Below are 20851 nucleotides of genomic sequence, written 5' to 3' on the forward strand. Positions count from 1 at the left end.
TTGCTGGTGAAACTCAGCGGGTGCAGCAGCATCTATGGAGCGAAGGAAATAGGCAACGTTTCGGGCCGAAACCCTTCTTCAGTCTGAGAAGAAGACAAGCAGGTGACAATCTTCATTGAGCTCCATTTAATCTGCATAAAAATTTGGGTTTCCACAGATACTGGAAAATATCCTTTGGGGACAATCTCTACCCTAGCCCTTCAATCTCTATCCACTCAAAATTCAGTACAATGGCCATGCCACAGTTAATCCATTTATCCATGCCATTGTTGACCTGACGCTGTACTTACCAAGAAAGAGTTCAACGGTTCGATTGAACGTTATTTATTTTTCCATCTTCCATCTTTCACCTAGCATTTTCTTGGAGTTTGGGATAGAGTCATAAAGTTATACAGTTTGGGCCTTGGGCTGAAGAAGGGTTTCGGCCCGAAACGTCGCCTATTTCCTTCGCTCCATAGATGCTGCTGCAACTGAAGATGCTGCTCTTGATCACCTTCAGGGCATGGAGTGGGTGAGTGGGGTTGGTCATTATTGAACCCAGTTTGTTCAGAGTTCTGGCCTCTGCCACCTGCTGGACCGTTCGTTGCTCAGCCTAATAAATCGATGCAAGGAGACCATATCTTTAAGAAATGTTCTGATTTTCCTGCTGGAACGAATCTCATATCTTCGAGATGTAACGTTTCAGACATACTTGTGATCCACATTTTCAACGTTGGGGTTGGTGCATTTTTCCAAAATTTGAGTATAAGTTTTTTTGCCGTTATCAAACCATAGTTAAGGAAACAATTTTGGAATGAAGTTAGCTCAAAGCAGGCTTTCATTGTTCCGAAAATAATCAATTCTGTGTTAGGGTCCAATTTTATTTTAAATAGTTTTGAGAAGATTTCAAAGATTTCTTTCCAAAATTTATGGAATTTTGTACAAGATACGAAGGAGTGTGCTATGGTTGCTTCTTGAGATAGACATTTATCACAGATGGGGGAGACGTTTGGAAAAATTGTATTCAGTTTATTCATCCCAGACTGATTCCTGGGATGGCAGGACTTTCATATGAAGAAAGACTGGATAGACTCGGCTTGTACACGCTAGAATTCAGAAGATTGAGGGGGGATCTTATAGAAACTTACAAAATTCTTAAGGGGTTGGACAGGCTAGATGCAGGAAGATTATTCCCAATGTTGGGGAAGTCCAGAACTAGGGGTCACAGTTTAAGGATAAGAGGGAAGTCTTTTAGGACCGAGATGAGAAAATCATTTTTTACACAGAGAGTTGTGAATCTGTGGAATTCTCTGCCACAGAAGGTAGTTGAGGCCAGTTCATTGGCTATATTTAAGAGGGAGTTAGATGTGGCCCTTGTGGCTAAAGTGATCAGGGGGTATGGAGAGAAGGCAGGGATGGGATACTGAGTTGGATGATCAGCCATGATCATATCAAATGGCGGTGCAGGCTCGAAGGGTCGAATGGCCTACTCCTGCACCTATTTTCCATGTTTCTATGTTTTCACGTAATATAGTCTATGTAAAATTTTACATTGGATTGAGATGTGTCCAACATTAATCGAGCATTTATGTACATATAGCAAATACATGATTATAATCGAGCCATTTACAGTGTTTAGATACATGATAAGGGAATAACATTTAGTGCAAGGTAAAGCCAATAAAGTCCAATTAAGGATAGTCCGAGGGTCACCAATGAGGTAGATAGTAGTGACTGCTTGTGGTAAATATCCATTTCTACTGGACGCTCTGCAAATTCTAGCTCCTTTATCATAAGATCATTAGACATACGAGCAGAATTAGGCCATTTGGTTCATCGCATCTGCTCCATCATTCAATCAGGGCTGATCTATTTTACCCTTTCAACTCCTTCTCACCGTAACCTTTGACACCCTTGCGAATCAAGAACTTATTAATCCCCACTTTAAAAATGCCCAACGATGGCCTCCACCTCTGTCTGTGGAAATGAATTCCACAGATTCGCCATCATTTGACTAAAGACATTCCTCCTCATATACAAGCTTTTATTCTGAGGCTGTGCCCTCTGGTCTTAGACTCTCCCACCACTTGAAACATCTTCTCCACATCCACTATCCAGGCCTTTCATTATTATGTAGGTTTCAATGAGATCTCCCCTCATCCTTCTAAACTCCGGCGAGTACAGGCCCATAGCCATCAAATGCGTATACTGTACATCAACCCAATCATCCCCTGGATTATTCTCGTAAATCTCGATTGGATCCCCTCCAACACCAGCTTATCCTTTTTCAGGGAGGGGGACCAACTGTATCGAACAATGGTAATATTCCACAAATCTGGCAAGAGGCAATGTTCATCTCCATCCTGAAACTGATCACCTTGGGAAACTATTTAAGAAGGAACTGCAGATGCTGGAAAATCGAAGGTAGACAAAAATGCTAGAGATACTCAGCGGGTGAGGCAGCATCAATGGAGCGAAGGAAATAGGTAACGTTTTGGGTCGAGACCCTTCTTCAGACTGATGTGGGGGTGGGGTGGGTGGGAAGAAGAAAGGAAGAGGCGAGAGAGGGCTGTGGGAGAGCTGGGAAGGAGAGGGGAAAGAGGGAGAAAGCAGGGGCTACCTGAAATTGGAGAAGTCAATGTTCATACCGCTGGGGTGTAAACTACCCCACCACTTGCCACATCTTCCCATCTCCTCCCCTTTCGGCTTTCCACAGAGACCGCTCCCTCCGTAACTCCCTGGTCAATTCGTCCCTTTCCACCCAAACCACCCCCTCTCCTGGTACTTTCCCTCGCAACCACAGGAAGTGCTACACTTGTCGCTTTACCTCCCCCCTTGATTCCATCCAAGGACCCAAGCAGTCTTTCCAGGTGCGGCAGAGGTTCACCTGCACCTCCTCCAACCTCACCTATTGCATCCGCTGCTCTAGGTGTCAGCTGCTCTACATCAGTGAGACCAAGCGTAGGCTTCGCGATCGCTTCGCCCAACACATCCGCTCGGTTCGCAATAACCAACCAGATCTCCCGGTGGCTCAGCACTTCAACTCCCCCTCCCATTCCGAATCCAACCTTTCTGTCCTGGGCCTCCTCTATGGCCAGAGTGAGGTCCACCGTAAATTGGAGGAGCAGCGCCTCATATTTCACTTGTGTAGTTTACACCCCAGCGGTATGAACATTGACTTCTCCAATTTCGGGTAGTCCCTGCTTTCTCCCACTTTTCCCTCCCCTTCCCAGCTCTCCCACAATAATTACTAAACACCTGTTTTCGCTTTTATATTATGAGGTACTGTGTGTAGATTGATGATAAAAAAAATGACTAACCAATTTTAGAATAAGGCTGTAATGTAACAAAATGTGGAAAAAGTGAAGGGGTCTGAATACTTTCTCAATGCACTGTACATTTCCCACATTAAACTCAATTTAACACGTTTTAGCCCACCCACTCAACGTATCTATGTCCTGCTTTAGTGCAGATATCCTCATCACAACATGCCCTCCCCCCACTGACTTGTGTGTCAACGGCCAACTTGGATACCTGCAATATGGGTTTGCCCCCCTCCTCAAGTTTATTGATATAAATCATAAATGATTGATAGCCAAGAACTAGTCCTTGAGGCACTCCTCTAGATATGTTCTTCCACCCTGAAAAAGATCTGTATAATACCAATTCTGTTTTCTATATGATAATTAATCTGCAATCCATGTTAGGACACTTCACCAAATACTACGGGCTCTTGTACACTGTCTTTTATGTGCCACCTTGTCACTACCTTCTCAAAATCCAAGTTTGCTACATCAACAAGTTTTCTTCTATGGAATCTGCATGTTGAAAATGCTTGAAGAACTCTAGACTCTTTCAAATTGTCGAACATGATATACTTTTCCAAACATCAAGTTGATTGGATTTAATTACAATAAGTTTCCCTAAGTGACTTCTTCTTTGATTCCTTGATTATGCTTTCAGCTCCTTGCCAAGAAGGGATGTTAAAACTAAAAGGCTTATAGTATCGGGCATGGTAACTTTATCCCTTCTTGGAAACGAAGTCACGTTTGCAGTTTTCCAATCTGCTGGTTCCAACATAGATGAGGCCCTCACATATGTCTCCTCGGTACCCCGCAGCATCGCCCTTGCTCCCCCTCCCCCCAGTCGCAACAGGGACAGAGTGACCCTCGTCCTCGCATTTCACCCCATCTGCCCTCGCATACAACCCATAATCTTCTGACATTTCCGCCACCTCCAGCGGGACCTCACCACTTGTCAGATCTTCCCATTTCCACCCCTGTCCGCCTTCTGCAGAGATTGTTCCCTCCACAACTCCCTGGTTAACTCATCCCTTCCCACCCAAACCACCCTCTCCTCAGGTACCTTCCCCTGCAACCGCAGGAGATGCAACACCTGTCCCTATACCTCCTCCCTTGACACTGTCCAGGGACCCCGACAGTCTTTTCAGGTTAAGCAGAGGTTCACTTGCACCTCCTCCAACCTCATCTACTGTATCCGTTGTTCAAGGTGTGAACTCTTAAGGGCCTGTCCCACTTGGGCGCCATTTATGTGACAGGCCGGTAGTGACTATCGCGCGAAGATCGTCTAGCAGTACGACAGTCGCAGGCCCTGCTTCTTTTGGGAGCCACGGGGAGAAGAAAGGAAAAAGGAGGAGGAGGAGCCCCAGGGCTGGGGGATGGGAGGAGACAGCCCGAGGGCTGAGGAAGGGGAGGAGACAGCAAGGGCTAACAAAATTGGGAGAATTTAATGTTCAAGCGCGCAGGATGCAGATTCCCCAAGCGGAATATGAGGTGCTGTTCCTCCAATTTCCGGTGTTGCTCGCTCTGTGTTCCCCAGTCTCACTTTTTCATATGTCCATACTTATTCTAGCTACCCGCTTCCTTTTCATATATCATGGATGCCTGTACTATTTGTTTTGATGTTACTTGCTAGTTTTCTCTCGTAATCAATTTTCTTTCTGCTTATTAATTTTTTCATCTCGTGCTGTTGATTCTTCTAAAATTCCCAGTCCCCTGGTAACCCCATCCTCCTGCCCTCCCCATAACCACAAGTTCTTGCAATGTTCTTTGATTTATATATCTTTTAAATCTCTTTTGGCACTCCTAGGATTCTCCTTACCAATTGGGATAAGTACCTGCCGAGGAAGTGAATTAGAGATTAGGAATAAACTTTGAACATTCACCATTGAAACGTGTGGTTCTAGGTTGGTGCCAGTTACAAGACCAGCTTTAGTGTTGCATGTGCTCATCAAAATGTGGCACCTGAAGCTAACCCAAAATTAGCTCAAAATGGGGGAGTCCAGAACCAGGGGTCACAGTTTTAGAATATGGAGTAGGTCATTCAAGACTGAGATGAGGAGAAACTTTTTCACCCAGAGAGTTGTGAATCTGTGGAATTCTCTGCCACAGAAGGCAGCGCCCTCCGCAGACGACGCTTGCTTTGGACAGACTCAATGGAGGGGAGCGAGGAACCGGTGATGCGTTGGGCAATTTTCACCACCCTCTGCAATGCCTTCCGGTCGCAGATAGAGCAGTTGCCATACCATACTGTGATGCAGTTGAAAGGATGCTCTCGATGGTGCAGCGGTAGAAGCTCACCAGCATCTGAGGAGACAGATGGACCTTCTTCAGTCTCCTCAGGAAGAAGAGACGCTGGTGAGCCTTCTTGATCAGAGTTGAGGTATTGTGGGTCCAAGAGAGGTCATCGGATATGTTGACTCCCAGGAACCTGAAGCTAGAAACACGTTCCACCTCCGTCCCGTTAATGTGGATGGGGTGTGCGTGCCGCCCCTGGACTTCCTGAAGTCTACAATGAGCTCCTTGGTCTTCTTGGAGTTAAGGGCCAGGTTGTTGTCAGCGCACCATGCTGCTAAGTGCTGGACCTCCTCCCTATAGGCCGACTCATCGTTGTTGCTGATGAGGCCAATCACCGTTGTATCATCTGCATACTTGATGATGGTGTTAGTACCATGTACAGGTGTGCAGTCATAGGTGAAGAGGGAGTAGAGGAGGGGGCTCAGCACACAGCCCTGTGGAACGCCGGTGTTCAGGGTGAGGGTTGAAGAGGTGTGCTTGTCTAACCTAACAGACTGGGGTCTGTTGGTTAGAAAGTCCAGTATCCAGTTGCAGAGGGAGGGGTCGAGGCCCAGGTTACCGAGTTTGGTGATCAGTTTTGATGGTATAATGGTGTTGAATGCTGAGCTGTAATCGATGAACAGCATTCTTACGTAAGTGTCTCTGTTGTCGAGGTGGGAGAGGGCGGAGTGAAGTGCCGTTGAGATGGCATCCTCCGTACTCCTGTTCTTGCGGTAGGCAAACTGATAGGGATCCAGTGTGGGGAGGTAGGCAGCTTTTGAGGTGTGCCAGGACCAGCCTCTCGAAGCACTTGGTGATGATGGGGGTAAGTGCAACTGGGCGGAAGTCGTTGAGGCTTGCCGCAGTGGAGTGTTTTGGCACTGGCACGATGGAGGTGGTTTTAAGGCACGTGGGGATAACTGCTTGGGCAAGTGACAGGTTGAAGATGTCAGTCCATGATCAGCCATGATCATATTGAATGGCGGTGCTGGCTCGAAGACCATGGCCTTCTCGTGCATCTATTTTCCATGTTTCTATGTTTCTGATTATTTCTCACATCTCATTTATATGTTTTACACAAAGCTGCCACATTCTAGGGACAGCTCAGACATTTCTGGAGCATAAAAGTCAACATGAATGAGGCGGTTCCAGGAAGTGAGTAAGCGATGGGAGAAAGGTGAAATGAACGGAGACTGGGTGTGGTGGTGTTAGGACCCGATTCCGGCAGAGAGAAGAACAGTCCTGATCCACTTGTGCTGCAAGAAGACTTCCCTGAATCAGTTAAATATTCAATCTTGGCTCTTTTGGGTGACTTCTGCTCAGTATGATCAATTTGATCTTGAGTAGATCAGACCTGATATCTTCTCAGCTCATCAGAAACAAATATCCCAGAGGATCCTTCAACAGATGTGATGATGTTAACACTAACATAAGCAGCAAACCTAATGCCTGGGTAGCTGTCTGAGAAAGTCTGGCACAGGCAGTCTGGGTGTGGACAGGCCCAATGCTAAATATTTTCATGTTGGACCCATTTTACAGCCAGAAAACAAATACTGTGCAACATTTAACAATTTCTATCACCAAGTATTCAAAATTAATGTTTCTCAAACTTTTTATTAGCTTTTGATGACTTGTTTGCTTCTGATACATTTGTGGACTTCCTTTAAGGTTCTCGCATGTGAACTTGAAATCAAATAAAATTAGACACAAGCTTGACTAAGTTGGATAATGTGAAACTGAATATTTAGTTCAGATAATAATAGAAATAGAATTTTTAACAAATAAAGGCAAAATAGCAAGATAATGCTCTCTTATGACGCCACATCTCTTTAATTAATAAAAAAATATTGTGTTACTGTAATAAAGACACAAAGTACTGTAGTAACTCCGCTTAGTTTATTGCCACGTGTAACAAGGTACAGTAAAAAGCTTTTGTTGCGTGCTATCCAGTCAGCGGAAACACAATACATGATTACAATTGAGCCATTTACAGTGTATAGATAGATACATGATAAGGGAATAACATTTAGTGCAAGGTAAAGCCAGCAAAGTCCGATCAAGGGTCACCAATGAGGTAGATAGTAGTTCAGGACTGCTCTCTGGTTGTGGTGGGATGATTCAATTGCCTGATAACAGCTGGGAAGAAACTATCCCTGAATCAGGAGGTGTGCGTTTTCACACTTCTATCCCTTTTGCTTGAAGGGAGTGGGGAGAAGAGGGAGTGGCCAGGGTGCGACTCGTCTTTGATTATGCTGCTGGCCTTGCCGATGCAGCGTGAGGTATAAATGGAGTCAGTGGATGGGAGGTTGGTTTGTGTGAAGGTCTGGGTTGCGTCCACAATTCGCTGTAATTTCTTGCGGTCTTGGATGGAGCTGTTCCCAAACCATCTTGGTTCATATGCATCCAGATAAAATGTTTTCTATGGTGCACTTGTAGAAGTTGTAGAAGGTGAGAGTTGTAGGGGACATGCCAAACTTTCCTAAGCCTTCTAAGGAAGTAGACTCAGCAGATCAGACAGCATCTCTGGAGTACATGGATTGGTGATGTTTCAGGTCAGGGCACATCTTCAGACTGGTTGTGGTCAGGAGGAGAAAGCTGGAAGAGAGGAGGGGAGAGGACAAAGCATAGCAAGTGAAGGGTGGATACAGGTGAGGAGGGGGAGTGTTGATAGGCAGATCGTTGGACATAGGCCATTGATGAAAAAGATAAAAGGCTAGACAGAGTGGATGTGGAGAGGATGTTTCCACTGGTGGGAGAGTCTAGGACCATAGGACATACCATCAGAATTAAAGGACGTTCTTTTAGGAAGGAAATTAGGTGAACTTTCTTTAGTCAGAGGATGGTGAATTCTGTGGATTTCCCTGGAATTCTTGCCTGATGTCAAGGTAATGTAATTTTGCAAGGTGTTATTGCTATGTCACTAAAATTACACAACTTCTTGGGGTTTGAGGCATTCCTTATCTCTGTTGCATTTCCCTGAACTTTTACTAGTCCCAATGATGGGCCAACTGTTTCTCTTTGGCATACTATTTTGGGTAAATTAACATATTTAATTTATTAGTTTGAACTCCTGTTAAATTGCAATTGAAAACTGCCTGCAAATGAAATTTTACATGGAAGACTCAAAGCAGAGCTGCAGTGGATCCAAATGTAAACTTGTTTGGAATTTGTGAAATTCCAGTTCAGAATTTACAATGTATCTACTTTTTAGTTGAGAGATACATCGTGGAAACAGGTCCTTTGTCACACCAAGTCCACGGTAAACACCATTCACACTCGTTTGGTGTTATCTCACTTTCTCATTTCTCCTACACACCAGGGGCATCTTAGAAGACAGCTAACCTACAAACCTGCACGCATTTTGGGATGCGGGAGGAATCCTGAGCAACTGGACGAAACTCATATGGTCACAGGGAGAACGTGCAAACTCCACACAGACAGCACCTGGGGCCAGGATTGAACCCAGGTCTCTGCTGCTGTGAGGCAGCAGCTTTTCCAGCTGCGCTAGTGTGCCACGCTTTATTTCTATTTATCTCACCCCACATAAAGTGGCAAATTCAATGCTGTGGATCAGCATCAGTTGTCACTGTTGTGTGTGACCACATGGTGTTTTAAACAGGGAAATCGTGGATTTAGGAGGAAAATCATCTTTCAAGCAACCTATCCGATATGGTCGCTTGAAAGATATTGGACTTTAACAAATAGGAGAGTTAAAGAACGGATTTTGAGAAAAATAAATTTTATTCAGATAGCATCTTTCATAACCTCAGAACCTTGCATTTTGCTTTACAGATCGTGAAATATCTGCAGATAGCAAAATATCTGTTATGGTAAAATATGTGAAATAGTGTTTGTGGAGTTACTACTTTTGCAGCATGAGTTTTGCAACAGGCAATGAGAGCACAGAAGGCAATTAAGTAAATTGATTACCTGTTGCGTGAATAAATTGAAAAATAATTGTTGGCGATTCTCACGAGAACTCTTTCACAGTCCGTCCAAATGGTCTCATGGGATCTTTGGGGAAAACAGATGGGGCCCCTGGCACTGTCAACTGTACAAACACTTCTTCAATTGAGCATTCATGTGTCAAGCTGGAGGTTGGTTTATGATTCAAAAATGAGAGTGCTGCCACTGAGCCATGACTAACACCATACTGGTGGGACATCATGAACCTCAGTCGGCCTCGTCCTAATAGCACTTCCAAAATGGTGTTAGGGATTTCAGGGAAGTGTGCGATTTGGATGGGATATTGTACCCATTCTTTCTTTTAGAGATACAGCGCAGAAACAGGTCCTTTGGCCCACCGAGTCTGCACAGACCAGCGATCCCCGCATATTTACACAAGCCAACACACACGAGGGACAATTTACACTTCTACCAAGTATACAAACCCAAGCCAATTAACCTACAAACCTGTACGTCTTATAGCAGTGGAACATTTAGAAAGGCTAAATGATAATATCTGCTGTGCAAATGGTTTATCCAGCAATAATGTTACCTCTGTATGTGTGAATACATTAGAGTTCTTTGTGGCTACCAATTATTACTGAATTCGTGCCGTCGTGGAGTGTTTAACTAGGCATTACTTCCGAGTATTCCACCCCTGTTTATGTTCTTTCACAACTTGGTAACAAGTTTCTGACAAACTAAAGAATATGTTTATTTCCCTGCTCTGTTGATGATATGGTCAGTGTGTTGCCATTTCTCCAATTAATAGGTCAAACTAGGCAGAACATCTACTTTAGGAACAAGAAGACGTTTACTTGTTGGCCTTAGGGAAGCAAATCAAGAAAATACTGCTTGTCAAACCAGTATTCCTGTGTTCGCAAACGTATGAAATTGCATTATCATATCAACTCTCTGTGTGGTCATAGTGAAACACTTGACTGCTCTTCAAACAATAAGGCAGCTTATCAAACATTTTTTTTAAAGATGGCAATGCCCCTTTAATAACAATATTATGCATTACAAAATAGTTTGTTTACTGGGGGGAAACTATGCGGCAGTGTTATAATTCATCAGTCATGCAGCAGAATTGACTGATGGTGGATTAACAGGAATTTTAATTAAACTAAGCATTGCTTTGCTTGTTTCCCACCACAATTACTTCACTGTGTCACTAATTGATTTGCCCGCTATTTCAAGCTCCACAGCTCTATTTAGGTCCATGTAAACACAACAATAATCACAGACTCATTTTTAGTGCGGTCTGAAGGTTCATAATTGTTTCAAGAGAGATTGAATAACGTGCTTCTTAATAGTCACACACCTTAACGTAAACACAGCACTCGAATAGTGTCACTGGATGAGGTCGAGCTTATTCAGTGAGCTTGTGCAGTTTTAAATTGAATACTCAGTTTAGTTTAGTTTAGTTTAGTTTAGTTTAGAGATAAAGCGTGGAAAAAAGGCCCTTCGGCCCACCGAGTACCCACCGACCAGCAATCCCCATACACTAGTCCCATCCTACAGACTAGGGAGAATTTGCAGTAGCCAATTAACCTACAAACTTACACACCTTTGGAAAGTGGGAGGAAACCAGAGAAAACCCACGTGGTCACTGGGAGAACATACAAACTCCGTACAGATAGCTCCCATAGTCAGGATCGAACCCGGGTCTCTGGCGCTGTGAGGCACCAAATCTACCGTTGCACCACTGTGCCGCCCTTCAAGAGTGAAGGAAATTGGTAACTTCCGTGATAATCATCTCAGTGATCATTATTTCCTTCACATCCAGGTCTGTTTTTCTAATGTGTAGGAAAGAACTGCAGATGCTGGTTTAAACCGAAGATAGACACAAAAAGCTGGAGTAACTCAGCATCTCTGGAGAAAAGGAATAGGTGACGTTTTGTGAGAGTCAGGGAAGACTGAGTCTGACTCTCAGTCTGAAGAAGAGTCTCGACCCGAAACATCACATGTTGCTTTTCTCCAGAGATGCTGCCTGACCCACTGAGTTACTCCAGCTTTTTGTGTCTATCTATGCTTTTCTAATGTTTCTTCCTGGTAAAGGAACATGGTCATTTAATTACATCAAAATAATTTAATTTAAACTCTGCCCACTATCACTTTCCCAAGCTACATGAGGGCCGATTCCAAATTATGCTACCTACCACATATATGGCTTGTTGTCAAGGCACCCTTCTTTCTTGAACATAATTGCCATTGGCTACATTCTCCCAACCTCTTCACTGTGGATCCCTCCTGTTTCATCTTCCCCATCTCCGGGACCAAGAACTCAAAGATTTGCTTGTCAGTCTCTCTCCTCCTGTAACATAAGTAACATGGTCACAAGCTTCATGTCCTATAGAGTTCAATAACATTTTCCATCATCTTCCAACCTTGTCCAACTTTACTGGCTCCCTCTGCCTGGCAAGCTATATCCTCAATTTTAGATTCCTCAAGTCTCAATGGTACCCTGTTCAGAAAATCTTCCCTTTCACATAAATCTTCCACTTTCACATGAGTCAATTAGCAAATGCCCCTTTGAAGAAGGGTCTCAACCTGAAATGTCACCCTTTCCTTCTCTCCATAGATGCTGCCTGTCCCGCTGAGTTACTCCAGCCTTTTGTGTCTATCTTCACATTAGTCATCGTTGGTCTGATGCTCACCTCCAATCATTCCAGGCATGAAAACCTATCTAAACTCTCTTCCAAATGACCTTCCAAGTAACTCAATAGGACAGTCAGCATGTCTGGATAGAAGGAATGGGTAACATTTCGGGTCGAGACCCTTGTTCAGTCTGAGATCCTGACTGAATCTATCCAGAGTTGCTGCCTGCCCCGCAGAGTTACTCCAACATTGTGTGTCTTTCTTCAGTGTAAACCAGCATCTGCAGTTCCCTCATACAGATCTGTACATGATCCACATCCCTCCATACTTTGTACTTCCATGTGCCTATCTAAAAGCCTGTTAAATACCACTATCATATCTGCCTCCACCACCATCCCTGGAAATGCATTCCAGGCCCCCACCACACTCTGTGTAAAGAACTTGCCCCGCACATCTCCATTATACTTTACCCCTCTCACCTTATAGCTATGCCCTCTAGTGTTAGACATTTCCATCCTGGTAAAAGGTTCTGACTGTCTACCTTATCTATGCCTCACATAATTTGATATACTTCTATCAAGTCTCCCCTCAACCTCTGACATTCCAGAGAAACAAATCCAGGTTTAACCAACCTCTCCTTGTAGCTGAAACTCCCTAATCCAGGCAGCATTCTGGTAAACCTACTCGGCACTCTCTCCAAAGTCGCCACATGCTTCCTGTAATGCGGTGACCAGAACTGCAGGCAATACTCCAAATGTGGCCTAACCAAAGTCCTATAGAGTCGCATCATGACTTCCTGACTTATATTCAATGCCCCGAGCGATGAAGGCAAACGTACTGTATGCCTTCTTTACCACCCTATCTACTTGTTCTGCCATGTTCATTGAGTTATTGAACTTGCACTCCAAAATCCTACTGCACATCATTGCTGTTAAGAGTCATGCCATTCAGTGTATACTCTCCCCTTACATTTGACCTCCCAAAGTGCAACACCTCAAACTTAGGTGCGCATTTCTTAAGTTTTCTCTGTCTACTGTTACTCCATTTCCAACACATGCCTAACTCTTTTAATCTGCTGGACTTTAAATGTGATCAATCCTTCCTGAAAAAATATATACAAGGATACCAAACTTTAACTCTAGACTCATTGGAAGAAGCAATGAACAATAAGGCGGAATCAAGGAAATTAATATCATATTTATACAATAGTATCTTAAATATAGAATTACCACTGACAGAGGCACTTAGAGAAGAATGGGAAAGAGAACTACTGATAAAAATCCTGAAAGAAACTTGGGAAAAACACTTGATATATATACATAAATGTTCGATTAATGCAAGACATAATTTAATTCAATTTAAAATTCTACACAGATTATATTATTTGAAAACTAGATTGCACAAATTCTACCCAAATACCTCCCCCATTTGGGATAAATGTTTATCTCAGAATGGCACTATAACACACTCTTTTGTTTCTTGTATAAAATTACACAAATTTTCACAAAATTACTTAAGATAAAACTTGATCCTAACACTGAATTGATTATATTTGGATTATTGAAAGACGAGAATAAATTGAATAAGTTTTTTAAATCATTCCTTAATTATGGTTTAATAACGGCAAAAAAAACTTATACTGACATTTTGGGAAAATACATCGATACCAACACTTAAAATGTGGATTTCAAACAAGTTGGAAACCCTACAGTGTTCGGCTGGCGACCGGAAGGTGGCCGGTTTGAATCCCGCTTGGAGTGCATACTGTCGTTGTGTCCTTGGGCAAGACACTTCACCCACCTTTGCCTGTGTGTGAATGTGTGTGAGTGATTGGTGGTGGTCGGAGGGGCCGTAGGCGCAGATTGGCAGCCACGCTTCCGTCAGTCTGCCCCAGGGCAGCTGTGGCTACAGAAGTAGCTCACCACCACCGAGTGTGACTGAGGAGTGAATGAATAATGCGATGTAAAGCGCCTTGAGTATTAGAAAGGCGCTATATAAATCCCATCCATTATTATTATTATTACATCTTGAAGAAATGCGTTTCCTCCTAACAGACAAAGTAGACCAATTCCTAAGGATTTGGTCTCCATTTGTCGACTTCTTAGAAGCATATGGTGCAACAAAAACGTAGAAACGATCCGTTTCAGGACTGGGTGAATGGTGGTCAAGAATAACAAATAGCTATCTCTCCTTTATTCTTTTGCCTTCTACCTCTGCTTTTCTCTTCATTTTCTTTCTTTTCTCATCTTCCTTTTCTCACTTTCTGATATCACACACTTCTCTATTTCTTTCCTATTCTTTTTCTGTCTCCTTTTTATTGTTAAAATAAAAATAATAAGAAGCTGTACATGAAATGTAACATGTCAACATATACAAAGTATCTATGGTACCATATTATTGTACTTACTTCTAATAAAAATAAAAAATATTTTCCAACATTTTTTTTTTTTAAATGTGATCAATCAGCAGGACCAAAAACAAGACCTGTCAAAGGGCGGATGAGCTCCTAGCGAGCCAACGGCCATCCACACTTCAGTGGAAGTTGCGATCACTGTCGTCTATAGCATTGTGCCCGTTGATGTTTTCAACGATGATGATGAATCGTTAACCTCATGTGAAATTACAACAACTATCTCTCTTAGTTCCCAAGCTTCAATAAACTCTTTTTAATTCTTTTTCACAGGTCCTGCGGTTAGATTCAGTGACTTCAAGATATCAAACCCAAAGCCACCGCCTTTAATTGGACAGCACACTGTTGAAGTATTGATGACTCTGCTGGGATACAGTGAGAGCTTCATCAATGAACTGCTCGCAGCTGGAACAGTCACCCAGCATGAATTGGACTGAAGGCTAATCTGCATCATAAAAGTAGTTTTGATCTTTCTGAGATAACCATTTTCATACTTTAATCACAATCTTTTAGAATTGCTTACAACTAATGAATCAAGGTAAATGACACTCCAGATAGACACTAGCAGATGCTGGTTTAAACCAAAGGTAGACACAATAGACAATGGGCAATAGACAATAGGTGCAGGAGTAGGCCATTCGGCCCTTCGAGCCAGCACCGCCATTCAATGTGATTATGGCTGATCATCCCCAATCAGTACCCCGTTCCTTCCTTCTCCCCATATCCCCTGACTCCGCTATCTTTAAGATCCCCATCTAGCTCTCTCTTGAAAGTATCCAGAGAACCAGCCTCCACCGCCCTCTGGAGAGAAGGAATGGGTGACCTTTTGGGTTGAGACCCTTCTTCAAACTCAACCCGAAATATCACCCATTCCTTCTCCCCAGAGATCCTGCCTGTCCCCCTGAGTTACTCCAGCATTTTGTGTCTACCTTCGGTTTAAACCAGCATCTGCAGTTCTTTCCTACAAATGATACTCCAGCTTGTTATAAGGCAGAGTTTGCTTTAATATATTTAACCACAGAATGGTTAATGAAGACATATAATAGATGGGTGGCAAAGTGGCACAGAGGTAGAGTTGCTGCCTTACAGCACTTACAGTGCCATGATCCTGACTACGGGTGCTGGCAGTACGGAGTTTGTACTTTCTCCCTGTGACTGCGTGGGTTTTCCCCGAGGTCTTCGGTCTCCCCTCACACTCCAAAGACTTACAGGTTTATAGGTTAATTTGCTTGGTATAAAATGTAAAAATTATCCCTAGAGTGTGTAGGATAGTATTAGTGTGCGGGGATCGCTGGTCGGTGCGGACAAGCGCCTGTTTCCGCGCTGTACCTCTAAACTAAAAGACAAAACTAAATAGATGTGGTCATGGTGTGCTCTTTCACAGACGGTGCCTTAATGGAATTTAAAATAACTGTTCAGAAATTTCTAGACAGATGTCTTTTGAAGTATGCAAAATTCATGAATACGGTGGTGTTTGTAATGCACAAACTCATTCACTTTTACTAAATGGAAAATTGACTTTCCCAAGCCAGAAACATTGTGTGACATGTGGCTGAAACACAAAATGTCAGTGATAATAAATGCAAGGCCCACTCTGAACCTGCCAAAGCCCTGCTGCTAGAATGGAGATACAAGGATCTGTGGGTGCTGGAATCGTAGGCAAAAAAAAAAACGAAGTGCCGGAGGAATTCAGCAGCATCAGGGTAAGGCAGTATATGTGGAGGGAAGGGTCCTAACCCAAAGCATTGTCTGTCCATTTCCACCACAGATGCTGCCTGACCTGCTGCATTCCTCCAGCACTTTGTTTTTTTGCACAGCTGTTAGAAACTGCTCTTAGCATGCATTGGTTCAATGTAATGCAGCAATTTTACAATCAGTTTCAGAAATGTTTCAATTATCACAATGCAAATAAAAGCAATCGATAAGTATTTTTAAGAAGCTAATTTTATACTTCTGTACTATGTTGGAACTGATAAAATTGTTATTATATCCCACATTTCTTACTGGAATCAATTATCTACACTACAGCATGTAAATTGTTTACATATCATTAGTTTGGACAACCTCACAGATATTGTCAGAATAAAAATTTCTATCTATTTTATGTGGCTTTTATTGATATACAAACATTTCTGAGTCAGTCAAGGGACCTTGAAGGAATTGCGAAGCTGTTTCCATGCTGGATCAGTTTGCGATTTTATTACATACAGTAGTTTCTTAGTCAGCCTTGACAGCACTTGATAAATTAACTAACAAAGAAAGGCAGTGGGCACAAAAAAAAGTGCATTATTCCATAGAAGAATTTAGGGTTGGATACTTTCCAGATAATAAATATCAGATCACAAGCATCACCCATCAAATTCATTAAATCGGTTCAGTGAAGGGATGTGGGGTAGAGGCGAACATTTAAAAGTTTCTAAGTTGCTGTATGCACCCTCGAAAACGACATCAGTAACCCTGTTATACAGTGCCCTCCATAATGTTTGGGACAAAGACCCATCATTTATTTATTTGCCTCTGTACTCCACAATTTGAGATTTGTAATATTAAAAAATCACATGTGGTTAAGGTGCACATTGTCAGATTTTAATAAAGGCCATTTTTATACATTTGTCTTTGTCGCAAACATTATGGAGGGCACTGTATTACAATCTGTGGCACTCCCTCAAAACTGAACTTGTCTCCAGATGAAGGACAACAGAAAATATGAAGATGGCAATCAAATACGCAATGCAAAGTTTTATAAGTGCATTTGTCCCTGGGTTCTGCCATTATTTTCCCTTTCTCCTTGAAGCAGCTTTCCTTATCTGTGTTTGCTTACTTGCAATGATCTTTGAAAGAGTGGAATTTATTTTGAGGTGGCATGTTCATCGTTAGTGCTGTGATGAAATACTCAAATAATTTTTTTCAATGGTCTGAAGTTAACACAACAAAATGAATGATGTCTAGTTTTGTTATGATTCTTCAATTATCTAACCCAAAGAATTTTTGTATTGTTTAAAAATAATAGCATTTGGGAAGTTTATTTCACAGTAGTTTTTAAAATATTCTGACGTCAATGTTATTCATCATACGCTTGTTTAGGATTAATATTTTTTGGAAAAAAAGTTTTGACTTAATACATTCATTGGGATCTATAAACAGAAGGAATTCAAGAGGCTTAATTTGTAATTTGGTTTATGTTACTTCCCACCTTTTTCAGATGTCGCAACCCATTGCTGTATAAACAAATAGATTAACTGTTGCACAAAAGCAGACCCTCCAAAGATCAATGAGAGAAAAACAGTTAATTCTGAGACGGTGGACTCGAGATTTAATACTCATAGTCATGGAGTAATACAATGTGGAAACAGGTCCTTCAGCCCAACTTGTGGTTGGGCATCTTCCCACATGTCTTTGTGATACTGATTGTGGATGCCATACTGATTGTGGATGATCAGCCATGATCACAGTGAATGGCGGTGCTGGCTCAAAGGGCCGAATTGCCTACTCTTGCACCTATTGTCTATTGTAAAAGTGATACGGACGTAGAAGAGCCATGGTGCACATTCTTATAGTGGTTAAGCTTAATTACATCTGGTAAAAAAATAGTTTAGGAAGGAATTGCAGATGCTGGTTTAAACCGCAGATATCTAGACTACGGCAATCTACTCTACACTTCTTCCCAGTTAGCTTCCTGCAAGGACTCTATTCCCTACTCCCAATGCCTCCGTCTACAACGTATCTGCGCCCAAGATGAGGTGTTCTCTACCAGGACACCCAAGACTCTTTAGGGGAACGGGGTTTCTCCTCTTCCATCATAGATGAGGACCTCACACTTGTCTCCTCAGTACACAGCAGCTCCGTTTTTGCTCCCCCTCCCCCCAGTCACAACAGGGACAGAGTCCCCCTAGTCCTTACCTTTCACCCCATCAGCCCGTCGCATACAACACATAATCCTCCGACATTTTCGCCATCTCCAACGGGATCCCACCACTAGTCACATCTTCCCATCTCCACCCCTTTCCGCCTTCCGCAGAGACTGTTCCCTCCGCAACTCCCTGGTCAACTCATCCATTCCCACCCAAACCACCCCCTCCCCAGCTCCCTTCCGCTGCAGCTGCAGGAGATGCAACACCTGTCCCTATACCTCCTCCCTCGACTCGGTCCAGGGACCCCAACAGTCCTTTCAGGTGAGGCAGAGGTTCACTTGCACTTCCTCCAACCTCATCTACTGTATCCGTTGTTCAAGGAGCAAACTCTTATACATCGGCGAGACCAAACGTAGGCTGGGCGATCGTTTTGCTGAACACCTTCGCTCAGTCCGCCTGGACCTACCTGATCTCCCGGTTGCCAAACACTTTAATTCCTCTTCCCATTTCCACACTGACCTTTCTGTCCTAGGCCTCCTCCATTGTCAGAGTGAGGCCAAATGCAAATTGGCGGAACAGCACCTCATATTTATCTTGGGCAGCTTACAGCCCAGTGGTATGTATTGATTTCTCTAACTTCAAGTGATCCCTGCATTCCCTCTCTCCCTATCCCTCCGCCACCCGTTGTAACAGCTTCAAAGTCGTCCAGTTGAGTCTCATTGTCTGTAACTTGTTCTCACCGAGGCAACAGCGAACAATGGCCTGTTTCCTTTATCATTGTTACTTTTTTGCGTATCTTTCATTCCTTTGTTCTATATCTCTCTACATCACCGTCTATATCTCTCATTTCCCTTTCCCCTGACTCTCATGCTGAAGAAAGGTCTCGACCCGAAATGTCGCCTATTCCTTTCCTCCAAAGATGTCTGACCCGCCGAGTTAATAAAAAATATTAATTGATTGCCAACCTTGTTACTAAAATATATAACATAAGTTAGATTTTCTGAATCCTTATATTTTTTGGGAACACCATTCATAAAATAAATCACAACACATTCATTAAGAACAAACTCTTAATGTGCGGCACATGCGTGCACGTGAAAATCGATCCTATAATTTTGGTTTGAGTTAATTTCCTTTTCTTAACCATTTACAGAACATCTGTGGCTTGATTTTGTCTCTTCATAGGCGGTAAACAAATTCAGATTAAAAACCAGACCCTGAAAAATATCCTCAGATAAGTGACCAGACTTGACTGAATTCAAATATAAGTTCTGCTGATTGAAAAAGCACCTCATCAGGCACATATTTCCATAAATCGGAAAATCTGTTTGAACTTTAATGAATAATTACGTTCCTATTATCAGTATGTTTTAAAAATCAGCTCGCAATGTTTACGCCAACTAGACTATAGTATGATTTCTGTGAATATTTTGTTTCTAATATTCCACACAACACGATGAAATGAGAAGCCTTTTTTTTGCCTAACCTATACTTTCTTTCATATTTGGTATGGAATGATGTTTCCTAAAATTCTGGCCATGATAGCTAAATGCTCTGCTTTCAATGATAAAATGACAGAGGCATAATGTCAGGCCTTGAGGATTACATGGAGGGTAGACTGTTGATTTAGTTTAGTTTTTAGTTCAGAGATACAGCACGGAAACAGTCCTTTCGGCCCATTGCTTCTGCACCGACCAGCGATCCCGGCACACCAACACTATCCTACGCACACTGGGGATAATTCACTTTTACATCTATACCAATTAACTTACAAACCTGTATGTCTTTTGAGTGTGGGAGGAAACTGAAAATCTTGGACAAATTCCACGCAGGTCACGGGGAGTACGTACAAACTCCGTACAGACAAGCACCCGCGGTCAGGATCGAACCCGGGTCTCTGCCGCTGTAAGGCAATAGCTCTACCACTCTGCCACCGTGCCGCAGATAATTAGTCATTTGCAGAAAAGGAAAAGTGGAAAAAAATGCCCACATTACCACGGCAGTCCTTTCAGATGAGGCAGAGGTTCACTTGCACCTCCTACAACCTCATCTACAGTACCCGTTGTTCCAGGTGTGGACTCCTATATGTCGGTGAGACCAAGCGCAGGCTCGGCGATCATTCCGCTGAACACCTCCGCTCAGTCTGCCTAGACCTACATGATCTCTCAGTTGCTAAACACTTTAACTCCCCCTCCCATTCCCACACTGACCTTTCTGTCCTGGGCCTCCTCCACAGTCAGAGTGAGGCCCAACGCAAATTGGAGGAACAGCACTTCATATTTTGCCTGGGCAGTTTCCCACCCAGCGGTATGAATATCAATTTCTCTAACTTCAATTAACCCTTGCTTTCCCTCTCTCCCTATCCCTTCTCCGACCAGTCAGACTGTCCTCCTGATTACATTTTATCTTTGTATGCTTTGTTGTCAACTTCCCCTAGTTAACAATGATCTACATTTTCCTTTATCTTCGTCCCTTGATGTCTCGTTTTA

General features: G+C 42.9%; 1 protein-coding gene across 3 annotated transcripts in view; it reads left to right on the forward strand.

The window, feature by feature from the left end:
* sugct (succinyl-CoA:glutarate-CoA transferase) overlaps positions 1-15200 on the forward strand; it is a 469744-nt gene extending 454544 nt beyond the window's left edge. For all 3 annotated transcript variants that reach the window (XM_033019979.1, XM_033019981.1, XM_033019980.1), the window contains one exon: positions 14785-15200. In XM_033019979.1, the coding sequence (XP_032875870.1) occupies positions 14785-14948 (164 nt within the window). In that variant the 3' untranslated portion in view covers positions 14949-15200. The remainder of the gene's footprint in view (positions 1-14784) is intronic.
* Positions 15201-20851: the final 5651 nt, after the last annotated feature.

This window comes from Amblyraja radiata, chromosome 4, assembly GCF_010909765.2.
Source record: "Amblyraja radiata isolate CabotCenter1 chromosome 4, sAmbRad1.1.pri, whole genome shotgun sequence".
Taxonomy (NCBI): domain Eukaryota; kingdom Metazoa; phylum Chordata; class Chondrichthyes; order Rajiformes; family Rajidae; genus Amblyraja; species Amblyraja radiata.